Source organism: Pteropus vampyrus, unplaced genomic scaffold (genome assembly GCF_000151845.1).
Source record: "Pteropus vampyrus isolate Shadow unplaced genomic scaffold, Pvam_2.0 Scaffold6, whole genome shotgun sequence".
Lineage (NCBI taxonomy): Eukaryota > Metazoa > Chordata > Mammalia > Chiroptera > Pteropodidae > Pteropus > Pteropus vampyrus.
The window spans coordinates 12,192,507-12,211,104 of NW_011888787.1; the positions used below are offsets into that span (position 1 = coordinate 12,192,507).

General features: G+C 32.6%; 1 protein-coding gene across 1 annotated transcript in view; it reads left to right on the forward strand.

The window, feature by feature from the left end:
- The window catches only part of COL11A1 (collagen type XI alpha 1 chain), a 182,360-nt gene that overhangs the window by 100,145 nt on the left and 63,617 nt on the right, over positions 1-18,598 (forward strand). The window contains exons 37-41 of the mRNA XM_011368217.2: positions 4,880-4,933; positions 8,348-8,401; positions 11,057-11,164; positions 11,540-11,629; positions 11,869-11,922. Of these exons, the coding sequence (XP_011366519.1) occupies positions 4,880-4,933; positions 8,348-8,401; positions 11,057-11,164; positions 11,540-11,629; positions 11,869-11,922 (360 nt within the window). The remainder of the gene's footprint in view (positions 1-4,879; positions 4,934-8,347; positions 8,402-11,056; positions 11,165-11,539; positions 11,630-11,868; positions 11,923-18,598) is intronic.

The following is an 18,598-nucleotide window of genomic DNA, read 5'->3' on the forward strand; positions in this document are numbered from 1 at the left end:
AATTAATAATGTCAAACAATATGGATGTTTTCAATTTATGAAATCTATCGTTTCCGAATATAATTTAAATATCTTGTTAAATATTCTTTCAAAGTATATCAGAGACTAGAACAGTATGAAATATTATCATCTCAACTGCACCTTTACTGTAATGAACATTATTGATGGCATTAAAAATTGGTACTGAATCTTAAATTTTTGGTGTATGAGAATTTCCCTTTTATCTTCTATTATAAAATGGGTTATTCTTAAAAAAAAAATCACTTCCTACACACCCTCCAACTTTCTGATATAATTGATATCACATTAAATTTATTTATTTATATTATTTATGATTTTTGCCTCTTTAATACACTGTTCTTAGAAAATGTAATGATAACCCTTCCTGAATCATATCTCTTTTTTAAAATATGTTTAGAGCAATACTCTTTGAGTAGCTTCATCAAATATCTTCACAAAGTTATTTAAAATTCTTTATTTTTACACTTAAACATTCATGAGTCTATAGGATATGCTCAGTGCTCAGTTTTCTTTTTCATTTTTAGCAACCCAGTCAGTTCATGAGAGTTAGAATAAACTTATCCACTGTCTTAGTCTGTTTGGGCTGCAATAAGAAATCCCCACAGAATGGGTAGCCGGTAAACAACAGAAATTTATTTCATACAATTCTGGAGGCTTGAAGTTCGAGATCAGGGTGCCAGCATGGCTGGATGAGGGCCCTCTTACAGGCTACAGACTATTATATCTCATATGGCAGGAGAAGTGAGGGAGCTCTCTGGAGCCTCTTTTATAAGTCACTAATTCCGTTAATGAGTGTTTTACCTTCCTGACTTCAGCACCTTCCAAAGGCCCCATCTACTAATAACATTACCTTTGATGGTTAGGATTTTAACATATGCATTTAGGGTGACACAAAGTTTCAGACCACAGCACTCACCTGTCTAAGGAAGTTGTCCTCAAAGTGTGGTGCCTGGATGAGAGCATCAACAGTACCTGGGATTTGTTGGAAATACAATCTTCTCCCCGCCTCCTTCACCTAATCAGCACTCGGGAGAGGGGCCCAGCCTACATTTTAACAAACTCTCCAAGTAGTTTTGCTGCATGCTAAAGTTTGCTAACTACTGTTCTAGTCTGGACTTTAATGTGCATACAAATCATGTTGGTATCTTGTTAAAAATGTAGATTTTGATTCAGTAGATCTTGGGTGGGTTCAAGAATAGTCTTGCATAGAGGAACAGTTCAGAAAATTCTAAATTAAGTTGTTAAAATTTTAAATAAATGTTATATCTGGTTACATTATATTTTTCAACACATTGAAAATAATTAATAAGTAAATAAATATACAATTTTTATTGAATTTGAATAACCCTTTGTTTTAGTTACTTTCAAATGTGACTTTAGTTCACATCTTTAGAAAATAAATTATTTATTGTGAAATACTGACTTAAATATTAAATGTTAAGGCATCTTACTTTTTGCAATAATTTTTAGACACTGTTTTTAAAATATTATTTGAACACTAACAGTTTTGCTTTATTACTGCAAACATATCAAGAGTGGGTTATTATAGTATTATAAAAGGATTAATACCAACAAGATAATAACAATACTCCCTGCGTATAATGTTGTTTACTTACTATCTCAGTGTTGTTCCAAATGTAATATTAAATCATGCAAAGTTTCACACACAGTTAAGTGTAAATATAGTTCCAAAATGATTATACACATAAGATTCTTTTCAGGAATATGTTGAAGCCACTTGCATAGATCATTGTTTAGTAACGTAAAAACTATTGATATGTATAACTTTGACCTTATCATCCCATTATATTTGTACGTATCGATAAGAATTGTTTCTCTCATGCAATATAATTTTATTGTCAGAGAAAGCCATTTGACCCATTTTCCTCAGGCTTTTTTGGTCCATCCTCTCAAGTATCTTTCAATAAGTTTTGAGCCATTGATCATGCATGCATTTGTCTCTAAGAGGTATTAGAAGTATAATAAATGCCTACACTTAAGAAGCATGCAGTCTAGTTGGAGAGACATGGCATTGCTAAGGAACATTGCTCTCACTGCTAAACAAAATGATTTTTATACTCTGTTTCTCTGACAAGTGTAACATTAGGGCATGAAACAAAAATACCTTTCATTTCTCTGGTATGCATTTTTATAATGTTTAGGAAAGAAATATTTTTATCTCTTTGATATAGAAGAAAGAAATTTGGGGAGAAGGATAGAACCAGGTTCCTCTTTCTGCAAATTAATTGGTTCATTTTCATTGTAATCAAGAAATGTATACTGTATATATACAGAGAGATATATATCTAAAGATATATATGTATAGATATACAAAGATATATATTCATTAAAGATATATATCATGATGCATATCTATATCTGTATATGTACGCTATTCACAGACACAACACACATGCATTATGGATTGAATGCTTGGAATACTCATGTTTAGAGTCTGTTAATCTCATGCCAGTGTCAGCATAAATTATCCTATTTAAGAAAAATTTTAACTTGAGGTGATGAAGATTTATAACATGACTGTTAGAAGATATATTCTACATATAGAAGAGGAAAAGTCAAAAGTCAGTGCCGAAGTGAAAAAATATCCTTAACATTTATTTATAAGCGTCTTTTCAGAGGTCACATTGCTGTATATACACACCCTCATTTAGATGAATTTGTTGCCATAGACCTTCACCAACTACATCAAAGAGGCAGCCAATTTTGATCAATAAAAGTATTATTTTTAGATTAATGTCATGAAATTATTTGGTAATTAATCTGTTTTATTTTATTGACTAGTAGTGTGGAGCCATTACAATTATTATTATTATTATTATTAGGGATACATACTTAAATCAAGAAAAATGATACACTGGTATGAATTCTTTATGTAATCTATTAATACAGCTCCCTCAAGATAACTAGGAAAGACATTAAAAATTATGTCGCATTCATCTCAGAGTGACTTTATTTAGATCTAATATCACTGTTTTAAAAGGTTATGATATTTTGCAATAGAAGTGCAATCTATACTTTTCACACCAGCAAATATATTGAGGTATTTGACTTTTATTTTTATAGATTTGTTAGAAAATATATGTGATTTATGCTTATGGCAAAACACATTTGAGAAGCATTTTACTATGGTGGGGAAAAAAAGCCTGACTCATATTTATTACTTTTGTATCTGTGACCCTCTATGTTTTTAGTTAAAACTTTTACTTCTGTCCCAAATTGGTAGCACTTTTATTCAATTTCTGTTTATATTCTTATAAGATATATTATATAATAAGTAGTATAATATATAATATAATATGTAATATATAATTATGTATATAATCAAAATAATTTATTTTGAAATACTGAAACAACACGAACTTTTCTAGAAATTAACTACTTATTTTTTTTGTCTCATCTCTAAGCTGAAGGCAGAGCTAGCTATATCTTATATTACTATGCACCTAGTGCCTAATACCTACATATGTAATATTTATTTTTGAAGGAAGGAAGGGTTAAATGACGTCTAAGAATATTTGGGGCCTTGGTTGTAAACATTCTGATTTCGGTCTTTTGGGGAGGATGGCACTAGAATCACTGAGGTGGTCCCGGAAAGCATGAGCAAATCACCGAGCAAGCAATGAATTTGCGAAATATAGTAAGACAGTCTTTAATTGGTGCTATTACTTCCCATGGCAACCCGCGAGTCAGTGAAGATGAGGTGGGGAGCAGAGACAGTGCTGGACAAGGTCAGGCACCCCCTCCTGAAGTCAGCCTGAGGCTCACTCCAGCATAAGAAAGCTGCCGTCGAAACGAGCTTATTCTGACATGAATCCCTTATTTTAATTTAATATTAAAAAATTGACATTCGAAAATAGATTTATGTCAGTAATGTATTTGTTTAAATAAACAACTTTATTTTAAATAATTAACGTATCATGAGAGGTATGTATATCTGTTATCACTAAAATGTTGTTATTAAAATAATCATTTCTCTTCATTTATCCGGAAGAATGAGAATATTTCTGCCTATACATGTTTTGAAATTTGAACTTGATACTCAATGATTTCTGAGTTAGGATGAATAATTCATAATGCAGTCTAAAGAAGTAATCTATTTCTACTAAGTATCTAAAACATAACCTCACAGAGTTGTTTACTTTAAGTACTTAGTTAATTGCTTCATTTATTTCTTCAGTCCTGACAAAGACAGCATCCTTTTAAAAAAGTGATGGTGTAGTAGATTTGCTCTCCAGTGCTTAATAAATATTATGCTTCCAAGAGGATATTTAAGAAAACCTACTGGGAAAAAAAAATGGTCCTGATGACTTCTAAGATTGAGCATAAGACCTTGTTTTCTTTATTTGAAACAATTGAGAGGTAAAATGCCATGTTTGAGTGTATTTCTTTTCATTCTTGTCATTTAGAATCTCAGACCACCACTAGAGGACAGTCTCTTTCTCTCTTATCCAAGTCTTGCTGCACCAGAAATTGAATAAGAACAGATCATCAAAAAGAGGAGAAAATATTCCTAGTCAGACTGAAGAACTAACATTTTTGCAAAAATAAAAATACAAATATATATGAATATTCTTTTTTAAAAGATAAATGCTAATGGAACAATTTAAATGTAAAATGTTCAGCATAGAGTTGTACAATTTTCTCTTGGTCTCGGTTACGGATAGAATTATACTAAAAAGAAATGTACACATACTACTGTATGTAAAATCAACAGAACATCGAAATATGATATCTAATGAAAATATAATAAGAGAATTGTCTAATATATTACATTTTGGTCCAAAAATCAGTTCGAGAAGTAGTTATAACGTGTGGTGTTTGACATTTGTAATTGCAGGGACCACCAGGGAAGGATGGCCTGCCCGGGCACCCTGGGCAGCGTGGGGAGACGGTAAGTGACCCCATCTGAGATTTTCCATCGTTAGCACCTCATCACAGAGAGCTGCTTTATTATTAACAGTTCAATTACCAGGTTAAGGATAACAGAAATTTAATTGAAACTTTTATCTAAATGTATTGTAAAATACATAAATAGAGCCGTGTTTGTATCTAAATGCCTAAATAAATATATTTGAGGATACAGAATGTTAGTTGATTGATCGTTCTTATTGTCAATAATAGAACTTTAGAGATGAGCTGATGGAAAAGATCTCATTATCTTTTGGACACCTTCAAAAGGTTGTTAACCTTGACCCTCTCGCTGAAGTCTTTATTTACAGATGTATTCCAGTCAACTGTGTCACCTTTCTACTCTCTAAAAGAAACATTAAAATAAGCCATGCAGATAATACATTCTTCTCTCCAGAACTCAGGGGTGCAATATTTCTGATGTTGGAACCATAAGGCTATAATTGGTCTGGAACGATGTCAAATGCATCCTCTTGCCTCAAGTAGGGATGTAAATGGAAACATGTGACTGCATTTTATTTTTAAATTATGAAGAATATAACATTAAATAAACTGTCTGAAAAACTTATGCATATAACAATGGTTTAGACAAAGAGGAAACAAAACCAGCAGTTCAACTATGGGTTAAATTCTGGCAGGTTTGTTTGTTTGTTCTGCCACTGTTACAAAACCATGTGTCTGGCTCTTCCAGTGGGATGTTAGTCTAATCAGAAATGATCATGGATTAGCATATTTCCTTGGAATCGATGTTTGGTTCTCACCATTGATTAATTTTATCCAGATTTCTTTAAAAAACCACAACACAGACTACTTTTGACTATGTGGCTCCAAATCATTTTAAGGTATTCTGCCAGCATGAAGACATATTTGGAGTTGCATCATAGTACTTAATAATAAATCTGAAAAGATGATGATTTTCTGCATAGGAGAAGCAATTTTTCAGCAGCAACCCAATTTCTGTTTTGCTCACCAAGAGACAGTTCTTAATGTGACAACTTAGTTTTAGTCATATTGCAAACTTCAAAGTCCTCGGTTGCAACAATAGAATCAAAAATGATTTAGTGAGACTAAAGGGTAAAATCTTTGGGTTTTCACCTGGGAATGACAGCTGCATGAGGAGCATAAAATAAACTCTCTAAAGAAGAATCCACGCTCAAGTTTGCAAATGCATTTTTATTTCAATCTTACACCCAATGATTTCTAAGTCATGAGATAGCTTCATGGGAATCACTCTAGAATATTTCCCAAATGTCTTTTAAGGAAGGGATACGTAGAGAATTTCCATTATAAATTCTCTTTTGTCTTCAGTTTAATAAGAGTTTCTGCTTCTAGCCAAAGTAACCGTATTATATATAACATTTAAATTTAAACAGAGGAAAAATAGCATATTAACTAATGATGCTATAATTGATGTTCTCATCTAGAGTTCCTCATAGACAAAGGCTGGAATTATTTATAGAAAATTGTATTCCTGATTTCAATTCACTTGTAAGAGCAATAGCGAATACCTCTATGGCCAAGAAACTCTCACCTTGCTCTGTGCTGACTTGGATTCAAAAGGTTGCCTTGTATAAGAGTCAGAATCTAGAGCAGCTGTATTTTGCTACCTTATTTAAAATATATATATATATATATATATATATATATATATATATATATATATATATATATATATTCTTTTGTTATATTTGAGATTGGTCCTCAGTCAGAAATCCTCACTCAGAAATTGAAGGTTCATTCTGACATCTTACAATTCAAAGCTTTTTAAGGCCACGAGGAATAATTAGAAATAGTTTCTATTATACTGAAACAACCCGAATTTGTCTCAGACACACAGTGCCAAATCCTGCATTGATTCTAACATAGACGATGAAGAAACTGAAATTGTTACAGATTTTGATTACCTTGGTTCAGTCATTAATTCAAATGGAGACCGCAGCCAAGAAATCAAGCGAAGACTGAGACTCAGAAGAGCAGCAGTGGAGAAATTAAGAAAGGTCACCAAGAGCAAAGGTGTGTCATTAGACACCACGGCCAAGATCATCCATACCAACGTACTCCCTATTACTGTCTATGGTTGGGAAAGCTAGACAGTGAAGAAGGCTGATAGGGGAAAAAATGATTCGTTTGAAATACAGTGCTGGAGGAGAGCTCTACCACCAGAGCAACAAACAAGTGGGTCCCAGGGCAAATTCATCCTGAGACATCGCTGGAGGCAAAAAGGGCGAAAGCTAAGCTGTCCTACTTGGGGCGCATCATGAGAAGGCAGGGTTTTTTGGAAAAGATGATAATGCTGGGGAAAAAAGAAGGCACAGAAAAAGAAGAAGACCAATATGAGATGGAGTGACTCTGTGAAAGAAGCTGTAGGCTTGAGTCTACAGGAGCTGAGTGGAGCTTGAAGACAGGATGTTGTGGACATTCATAGGGTCACCAGGGGTTGGAGTTGACTCAACAGCATGTAACATAGACTTGGAGATGATCGGAATAAGAGTTACATTTTTACTGAGTCTGGAAGGTTGTGATGCAGACATGGGGCTACCAGTTTCTACCTTTTGCTTTCTGACTTTAATATTTCCAGTCTGATATTGTAGAGAATAAAACTTTAGCAAATATTATATGCTTTAATTCAGTTTTTTGGAAGGTTTTCCTCTCAGTATTTCTCCAGTTGATAAATGTAATTTAACTGACATGAGAAAGAAATTTACCAATCGTAGTACAGACACGCAGAATGAATAACCCACAAGTACAGAGAAGTATAAGTACCAGAATATATGCCCAAAGGCTTTGTTTAGTGAGTACATGCTGTTGACATCTACCAGATTTTACTTTAATGACTGCATATGTAAGGTACATTTGTAAATATATTCTTTGGGGTTTTAAGAAAGAACACTGATAAAATGCTGAAATGATTACTAATCATGCAAAGTATTCTTTTCATAAATTTATTTTTACTTCGTGCTTATTTTAGGAGATTGTTGGAATGCAGGAATAGACTATAGATATATCTCTGTGTACAGAACCAGTGGACTGTTTCAAAGAATGTCTAAATCAGCATTTATTTCATTCATAAACAGTGCTAGGTTAAAATTATCTTTGTTGTTTGACCCCGTGGAAGAGGGCTAAAAACATGTTTTCGCTCCAGCTTCATCTCATTATCTTTTAAAAATTTTTTAGAGCTTAATAAAAGTAATCATTAGACTGTAATGTGAATTAATGAAGGTGATATATTTTGAATTTTAAAAAGAACTGGAAAATAACAACTCATAAGCATTTAAAAATATATATTTTAGCCAAAAGGTGACTTTCTTTTAATGTGAGTTATTTAATTATTTCAGAGAATTTTAATTTATGTCTTGTGTCCTATAGAGTTTTCATGGGTTATGCTTTCTTTCCTTAGGGATTTCAAGGCAAGACTGGGCCTCCTGGGCCAGGGGGTGTTGTTGGACCACAGGTACATTCTGTCGCTCTATTTCCCTAACAAGATTTATTTTTCTGTTTATATTTTCACCTTTCGTAAATTGTATGAAATCTGCCCATTTTATTATGATTGAAAATAATACATTTTAAAATTTTGGATAACATATTAATATACGCAACTTGCCTACATCAAATGAACTTTCAGCAAACTACTGCTTAGCTAAAGTAATTTTTCAACTGCACTGAATAAAAAAGAAAAATAAATAATAAAAATAAGTCATAAAATTCACAAAGAAGTTAACATGAAAGGCTGAGCATGGCACCATCTGCTAAAAACCCAAAATGCTTTATTATATAGATTGGCCATCATTTCCAAGAATTTCAAGTTACAAAATGACTTTAGTTTTCTGAGTATAAATTAGGTATAGAAGTATGATATATTAGAAATATAAAACTTTGAACGTAATTTTGTTCTAGAATTTTAATATTTGAATACATCGTTTCTTACGATTTTCACCTTCATAAAAATTATTCCCATCAGCAATAAAGTATTAGGTTGTAGTCTTTGAATATATGAAAAAAATGGGAAAGACAAGTAAGTAGCTCTTTCAAGATAGGAAGCAGAAAGAATCTCAAAAGATGATATAGTATCCTGAATTATAGTTCTAAATACCTATAGAGAATATAATACATGAGAATAGAAAATAATATTTTTATTCTCGCAAAGAGTGTTGAAGGGACAGGGCACATTTAGTTCACTCAGCTGGAATTTTACCCCCACTAATAATAAATTATAACACAAGAGCAAAAGCAGTTGGATAAGTGTTTCAATTATTTGTTTTAAATAGTCTTTTCTCAGCCTATAATTAGTCCTTAATATTTTATAGAACTAACTCACACATCCAAACACATGTCTTTTCCCAGAGAAAGAAAAAACTGCATGTTCTTTCTAGAGATATGTGTGATTAGAAGCAAAATAAAGAATTCTTAAATTGCTCGATCATTTTATTTGAGATTAATTCTGAACCAAGAGAAATGTTGTTTGCTCCTTTATAATGAAAACAATATTCACGATACCTTTTTTGCATACTTTTGTGTGTGTTTATATATTTTTTAAACTGTTTATCAGTTTTAATTTTACAAAGAAATACTCCCCCAATAATTAACTTTCTCCAAAAATACTTTTTAAAAAAATTTCAAACAACTTTACAATTTTATGTGAAAAAAATTAAAGAATGATCCCTACTACATTACATATTCATGAACATAAACAGAATTAGAGCCCAACTAGAGTGTAAATATCATGGAGCTTAACTGATATTTCAGGACCTCACACCTTTCAAAAATTCATCACTGTCTAATGCAGACAGCTGGTTGCTGAGACCTATGTTCTTTTTTGTCTCCTTTCTTAAGGCATAAAAGTAGCAGGTGTTTTATTGACTATGCACCTTCACTGGCTTATTTTTATTGGCCCTTTAAAAAAAAATCAATTGCCTATTTCAAATTTAAACACGTTTTCATGTTAAGACAAAGGGAATGGTTAAATAGGAGCAACATTGATTGCAATCCTTACACAATCACGTGAATCATTGCTCATTTTTATCTCCGTGGTAATAGTCATTAAATTAGGATCAATTTTACATTTCTTACTATTGAAATCCTAATTAAATATTTAAGGAAATTTTCACTTTGGGGGAAATGTTTGCCCATTAATGATAACTTGGGGACTTCTGGCAACTAAAGGAATTCAAATCTAGAAATACACGCTCAAATCTGGGGCAGATGGTTCTTTATCCAAGACCAAAAGTTAAAAATCTGTTGCATTTTTAGAAAAAGAACAGAATGACATTTCATAAGAAACTTCAATAATACATTCTACTGTTTAACATCCTTAACATCTGGAAACTTCTGTATATATATATCTTTAACTTAAATTCCTCATTTTGCTCTATTCTAAATGGAGTTAGCAACTGGTCTCCATTCTCTATTTACACTTGAAAGCTCACTGAATGCTAGCACCACCAAACAGCACCACTCAGGGGATGTGTAAATGACCTGACATTTTTCACTTTGGCATTTGCAGCTATTTAAAGCAGTAGGCTATTTGTTATAGCCTTTGGCTAGGAGGAACTGCCAGCCCAACTCCTAGCCTTCAGGATCCCCCTGCCACATTTTCTAGACTTCATCAAAGGAATATAGATTAATAGTAGGGAGGTGTCCAGTCAGGGGAGTTCCAAGGACTGTGGTTGTTTGGGTTCCAGAAAACGTGCATTTATTATCAAGCAGTGATTCATTGAGTAGCTACCAATGTGGCACCAATGTCTCTTTTACTCCTAAATTAATTTGACACCTTATGTAAAAGAACCAAACTCTAGGTAAAAACCACAGTTTTTAACAATACTTGGATGGACCTCACACTGAAGCAATTCTGGTATTAAAGAAAACAGCTCTTTGAATTCCTATATATTTCATTTGTACACTCAGACTCTAACTAAAATTATACATAATTTGTTAGACTCCTACCACATATGTTACTTTCAGTGCTTTATGCGAAGTGTTTTGTAAGCCATCATGAAAATACATGAGAATGATAAACTTTTGTGAAAGAAAGAAATATTTATTTTGGGTTTGTGTTATCTTTGCTAAAAATAAAAGAGCAATTTAATGAGGTTTTGCTTTTCCAAATTAGGGGCCCACTGGCGAGACAGGTCCAATAGGTGAACGTGGACACCCCGGTCCTCCTGGCCCTCCTGGTGAGCAAGGTCTCCCTGGAGCTGCAGGAAAAGAAGGTGCAAAGGTATGAACTGCTCAAGGAGTTTTCTTGGCTGAAAACATCTGGTTAGTTTTCATTGTATCCTCTTACCATTTGTCCATAGCTTCTCTAAATGTTAGTATAGTATTTAAATGAACGTCAGAAAGATATGTGAGTAAAATATTCACTTTACTGAATAATATAAGAAGTTAGCTCTATTGACCATCAAACCATCCATTTACATACACTCTTAAATGTTGGTACTGGTTAGTTTATTTTAATGTACATGGCATTCCACATAGTATTCTCTTCATTAAATAATATTCAGGCTTTACTTATAGTAGAGTAGGGGTGGTCATAACTTTGTGGAAATGTGTGTAGTAATTACTCTCTATGTTGAGTGTATGTTATATTCCTTAGGGCGACCCAGGTCCTCAAGGTGTCTCAGGGAAAGATGGACCAGCAGGACTCCGTGGTTTCCCAGGTGAAAGAGGACTTCCTGGAGCTCAGGTATAGTCAACATATAAATAAAACATGTGAATGAAACTGCTTATTAGTTAAGTAAATAAATGTTCATGAGTTATTAAGGAGAAATATGCAACCATATCATTGATTATCAAAATCCTATAGCAATGTGTATTTATGTCTAGAAATACTTCCTAACATCCTCATTTTATCAATTACACATTTCCTCCTATTTATATTCAATTCACATCAATTCATTTTCTTTGCCTTTTCACTTTTCCCAGGGCGCACCTGGACTGAAAGGAGGAGAAGGTCCCCAGGGCCCACCAGGTCCAGTTGTAAGTATGATTATAATAAATAGCCATGCTATACATGGTTGCAAATTACAGCTCTTCTTTCATTATTCTCATGCTGTGATCCCACAGTGTGTGGAAGAGAAAATAAACACATGTCAATCAAGTTAGTCAATGCCTGGTTTCTACTAATTGCACGTACTAATGAGTGCAGAAACAGAAGAGTTTAGGCGATTGAAAATATTTACTCCACCGCCGCTGTCAGGATGTAAAAGGATGTAAATTGCCTCATACAATACCCCAAAAAATAAATCTTAATTTTTCTGATTCTGAGTACTTGATGAGACTTGAATTATATAAATGCTTATTTTAAAAAATCACATAAGTATGAAAGTTATATATTCATTTATTTATATATGCATATTTTTAAATTTTCAATTACAGTTGGCATTCAATATTATTAGTTTCAGATGTACATCATAGTGGTTAGACATTTATATAACTTAAAAAGTGATCTCCCAATAAGTCTTGTACCCATCTAATACCATATATATTTGTGACACTATTATTGACTGTATTACCTAAGCTGTACTTTACATCCCCGTGATTATTATGTAACTACGAATTCGTACTTCTTAATTATTTCACCTTTTTCCCCCAGCCCCCCAAAACTCCCTCCCATCTGGCAACCATCAGTTCTATGAATCTATGAGTTTGTTTCTGTTTTGTTTGTTCAATTATTTTGTTTTTAGATTCTACATATAAATGAAATCATATGCTATTTGTTCTTCTCTTTCCAATTACTGCTTTATTTATTTATATATTATCCAGATTGCTTTATTCGTTTAATGTAACCTTGTGAAAAAATTAGCAAATGAGAAATATCAGATTTTTGCCTCAGCTTTTTTTTTGAGATTCATATCAATCTCTAAGAAAGCAATCAAATACAACCTTCACTTTTACCCTTAAATTCACCTTTTTCTTATCTGTACTCTGAAAGGTTACTAATAACAGCCCAAGAGCCAATTTTAGTAGCTTCTTCTCATTTTTTGTTTTATTTCACCAATCTAAAAAGCTGAACTTTGTCTTAAATTGTCTCTCAACTTTCTTGTACAACATGTTGAAGTCATTAATACCACCTTCAAAGTGTTTCTTTGATTCATCCTCTTTTCTTCATTTCCATGATCACCATCTTTTTTGGACTCTTTCCTTTCTCTCTTTGCTTAGTAGTATCTTAACACATCTCCCTAATTCCATTTGCTTACCCTCTTCAGTCAGTTTTGCCCACTGATTCTAGAATTAGGCTTTCATATACATTTTCAGCTATGCCATTTATCTGCTTATACATATCTCATAGTCCTACTCTGCCTTCAAAAACCAAACTCTTTATCATGACCAACAAGTTATCTTTAATATTTGATCCTAACACCACAAGTCTATTTTTTTTCACTAATGCCTACCCTGTAATTCTACCCAATCTAATGCATTGAACTTCTTGCTTCTCAAACTACCATGCTCTTTCATACATTGCAGGGAGAATACTTTATATTTTTTTCCCTTCTTCTAGGAAACTTCATTTTTTCTTTTTCTACCTGACAAAAACTCTATTTATTCATAGAGATCAGGCTTAAATGTTAAATCTCTATAAAGTTGTCTTTGGACAGCTTGCCTTCATTTCATTTATTAGTGAAATTGCTTCACCTTCAGTGCTTAGTTGTGATTTGTATTTTAGAAACTATATTGTAATATGATTGGTTGTCTCTCTAACTAGGCTGAGTTCCCTGTATTATTTTGGTTGCATTCACAGCACAATACCTGCCACAGTGATCATTCCATAGCTACCTATTTGAATTATCATAAAGGCCAATATTGGAGAAGAGTGTATACAGCATAACTAATACTGCAAACACAGCAATATAACCTTTGGCAGATGGATTAACATTGTATTTAATATGCAGATTATACAAATGTCATATTACAATGATTAAAGTGGGTATGGATATCTGGTAAAAAAAATTTTAATACAAATAAGACATTTCAGTAACTGTATTTGACCTTCTATATTCATAAAACATAAAATTATGTAGAACATTTTAAGATATCCTCATAAAATAGTGGTGGTACTACTAGCAGGAATGACAGTCGAAAGACAAAAATTCTTATTTGAGCATAGAATCTTCAAATTTTTAGTACAGCACAACCTTTTAACCAGTTCTTCAGATTCTAAAGTGATCTTATTTTAGATATTTCTTGCAAGGTTAATGGTTATTGCATCTGTGAATCCTGAATCATGACTATAATGATCAAATGTTTAAAACTATTTTTAGGTCCCAAGCAAACAACACTACCTCAGGTCTTTGAAACAGTTGAAATGAATATATTTATAGTGTATAACATGCCCAAAAGATGCACTCTAACAGGATATTAATCAACAATTACCCAGTTACATATATATAGAATAGCATACTAAATATAATATAAAAATCTGATATGTTGTTTACTTATTTGGTTTAATGACGGTTTATTTGGCAATTACTACTTATTTCCCTGTATACAATTAAGCTCCATGGAAGATATCCCTTTAAGAGACTTAACATAATGTAAACAATTTTGAAAAGGATCACACCAAATATTAAACAGTACTATAAAACAGTCAGTGATTAAATAACTAATGACACACAAACAATAAATGTTAATTATGCAAGGGCAGGGGAAGAGATGAAAAGTCAGCAGTAAGATCATAAAGGAGGTAGCCCTTGAACTTGGCTTCACAGAGGGCAGAAGATTATAAAATCATTTAAGATCAAGAAAATGATATTAGGAAAGGGATAAGCTATTTAGGGAATAACCAGTCCAACCAAAGTGGAGCGCTTTGGAAGAAGGACTAAAGTTCAATGAATTCTTGCTAGGACCCACATACTCTGCTACGTATTTACATAATACGATGATAAAGCACTTATTTAATATGGTATATGACTATTGAAGCTCTAAAATGGCAATGAGCTGTGGAGCAAGAGGAGTAAAAAAAGTCAAATGATTTTTTAGAGCAAAATATTTAAATAAAGCTTTAAGAAAAAATCATCATTAGTGTGTAATATGTTAACACAGATGACAGAGACTCGATGAGCATAAAAGTTCAGTGATCAATGTCAAAATATACAAGTGAGCCAATGACTAGGGCAGTGAGAAGTGGTTGGACAGTGCAGACGTACTGAACCCGGGGAAGGCAGGATAATAGAATGTATTACTTAGATTGGATATGGACAGTGAGGAGAAATGAAAACTGAACGATGACTTCAAGCTTGTGTCCTTGTGGGAATGACAGCTTAGTGAAGCCTTCCATGCCTGGAGCAAATTTACCTGGAGAGGAACCACAACAAAAACAAAACACTCCCAGGACAATCCAAAACCTCTTAGCAGTCACAAAAGATTTTTAAAAGGCCTTCATATTTTGTTATTAGAAACGCTCCACAGATGCCCACTGTGAGTTCATTTATTTGGAATTAACACTTATTCTTATAATACATTTATATATCCAATTAAATAAATTTACATACCCAGGCATCAACCAATTAAAATTCTTCAAGTTGATGGAAGAGGAACTACTAAAAAGAAAGATAAAAATCCACATTTTTTAGTTCCTTACACTATTGCTGTAATTGCTGTAAATATAGTGAAGAGGTTCATGGTGATTTCTCCATAAAAGGTGCTAAACAAGCCTCGGTTTACTTCCTTTAAAGCACTTACATTCATGTGAAATTCGGTTTTGCAAAACTTTAAATGACTAAGTGTAAAACAAACAAAACAACAATGAGAACAACAAAACCTGTTGAGTTTCTGGATGTAAATGGTAACTTATCCAGAAAATTTCTTCATGTTAATCTTTATTTTTTGAGGTGCAAGACTTGCTATGGGTTACCTTGAAATTGATATTAAAAACAAAGAATCAGGAGCAGTGACTGCTTTGTCAAGAAAGATAACAGGTTCTATTTCGCAATGTTAATCAAAAAGATGATGTCGAAATATCAGGGGGAAATAATTGGCCAATTGGTGAGAGAGAATGAAATTGTAAGTCATAACGGATAAAGGCATAAGAATATCCTACAGAATTCCTTGATTCCATGACAGATCAGTCTGAGTTGATGTCAGTCTCATATTAACATTACCTTTGGGATATTGACTAAATGATGGTAAGTGAACGACTGTGATTCACGGGAGTAGAAAGGGATGGAGATTTTGCAGTTATTCACATGAAGGAGAAGATATTAAAGCAATGAATTCTCAGGAGAAAAGAATGTGAATAAAAAATGTGAATAGTAAAGGAAATAGAAAATAAGATAACATTAAAAGTGTTTATTCTTTCAGTTCTTAATGCTAGGAACTTTATAAGCGTTACCTTATTTGATTTTTGCAATCTGACCAGGTAGATATTATCATTCCATTTTTAAAGGCAAGAGATCTGAGGCTTAGAAAAGATAAACAACTTGCCCAAGTATATAGCACTTTGAAGACAAAATTTCTTAATAGCACATTACATAGATTCATTTTCAGATTTGTATATCTCTCACACTGTAAATATCTGCTTAATTATGTTCTCTCCCAACCCCTCTTTTGTTTCATTTTTCCAAGTCCTCTTGATCCTTCTCTACTCCTGTGAACAATTATGTCCAAAAGAAGAGAATTAGAGGAGCTAATATTACAGTTCACTGGGCTTTAATATTCCTATATGTGTTCTTTGTAACAGTTGCTTAATTTGAATGAATCAAAGTTTAACTGCTTAAACAAATGAAGAGGTTGAATCCTTTGACATATATTCTCTTTATAATCCATTTGGTCAGAAACATAGACCGGACTATTTGTATCATGTTGCTATAACATCCTATAGAAGTGAGTTTACTGAATTCTGCTAAGTCTAACTGTGACGCCATTGGCTTATGTTTAGACCAACTATCATGTGTAGAGTTGCATCAACCAAAGGTCCTGTTTGAGGACACGGGAGATCGCTTTATGCAGGGCCCTCGTTATAAATATTTTCAGAAGAAATCCCTTTCTAATCACAGCTTGAGAAATATTCGTAATTTCTTGATCATTTATCTGGTTTATATTTTCATAAATTATGAAAATTAGATTTTTCTTTTTGCTTTGGCTTACAGAAATCATGGAATCAAAATTGAGACACAATAGAGAAGATAATTCTTTACTTTATGACTGTAACTTTTTGAATACAACCTATTATATTTTATTCTAGTTAATATTTTAAATGCTAGACAAGACCCATTAAATCGACTTTTTAACCCACCAGTGGATCATAGCCTGCAGTTGAGAAAAACTCTGGCCTACAGTTTATTATTTTTAGATTCCTAATATTGTTGGTTCTATTTTATGCCAATAAAATGTTTCTTGTTTATCTTTTTTTCTTAATTTCTTATATTCTCTTATATCTTGTATCTTCACTGTAAGCTGCTATAAGTCTTTTCTTGTGGAAAAACTATAATTAAATAAATATCCAAATATACTAATCTATTAAACTGAAATTATACATATTTATTAAATGAACATTTCCTGCAAAGAGATTATAGTTTACTGAGGAAGACAGTTACGAAGTAGAGAAAATAACAAATAATAAATGATATTTTAAAAGATAGAAAAAAAAACAAATAAAAATAAAATATAGAACAAAGAAGACAGGTAAGAAAAATAATTTTTGCGTAGAGGAATTATGTTGGAGTTGGACCTGTAAATAATCAGTTTTATTTATGAAAAACAAGTTTTTTGAATGCTAAATATAGTCTTGAAGTGCTCATCACTATTTAAATCATTTTAGCAAAGAACTGATGAACTGTCATAGTTTCTAAAGCCTTTGCAACTAGGATTGACTGTACATTGAGAAATATTTTTTATTGCTCCCACTTAAGACAAACAAAATTATTCCAACAGGGTGCTGTGACTCTGGGCTTTTAAAGTCTGGCAGAAAGCAAGTGTTTACTGTATGCATGATGTTGTATCCAAGAGCTGGTAATAGACACCAGTCAAAGCACAGACATGTTTTCTGATCTCAGGTGGTTTACTCACTAAGTGCCTGCCTTGATGCACAGACACAAAGCAGAAAGCAACAAGGGACTAAACCGCAAGAGAGGAGCAGCATTTTTCTCATGTTGAACGTAAACTGAGTACATGTTTTATATTTATGTAAACACACAATATACACAAACATATTATGCAAACGAATTCTCAGGTTGCTCCTATGACCTATATTTTTATAAAACAAAATCAAAGAAAACTTATTCAATAAATAATCTCTCCTCTGTGTATTTTTTTCTTATAGGAAATCCTCTCATTGCCAACAGTTATTTCTCTAAAAATGAGGTGATTAAAGAAATATAATAGTGTGTTTAATAAAATACCCCTATTCTTACAACCACATTTCTTTTTTTTTTTCCCTGGGAGGAGTGGGATTTAATATGGAGAAAGTGTATCAGAGGGCATCAGACACATGGCTGCTGAAAGATAAATATCTATTGCAATTATGCAATACATTCGTCTTTACCCCTTTTCCTACGACTTCTGTTTCATAACTGTTCCCCGATGATTCCATTTTCTTCTTTATGTTTTGTTAATTTCTTCCTGTTGTTGTCTCTTTCTTAGGAGTTTATAAACACTTTCTATCATAATTCCTATTAATTCTAACTTTTTTCTACATCTCATTCCAGAGAACCTTCTT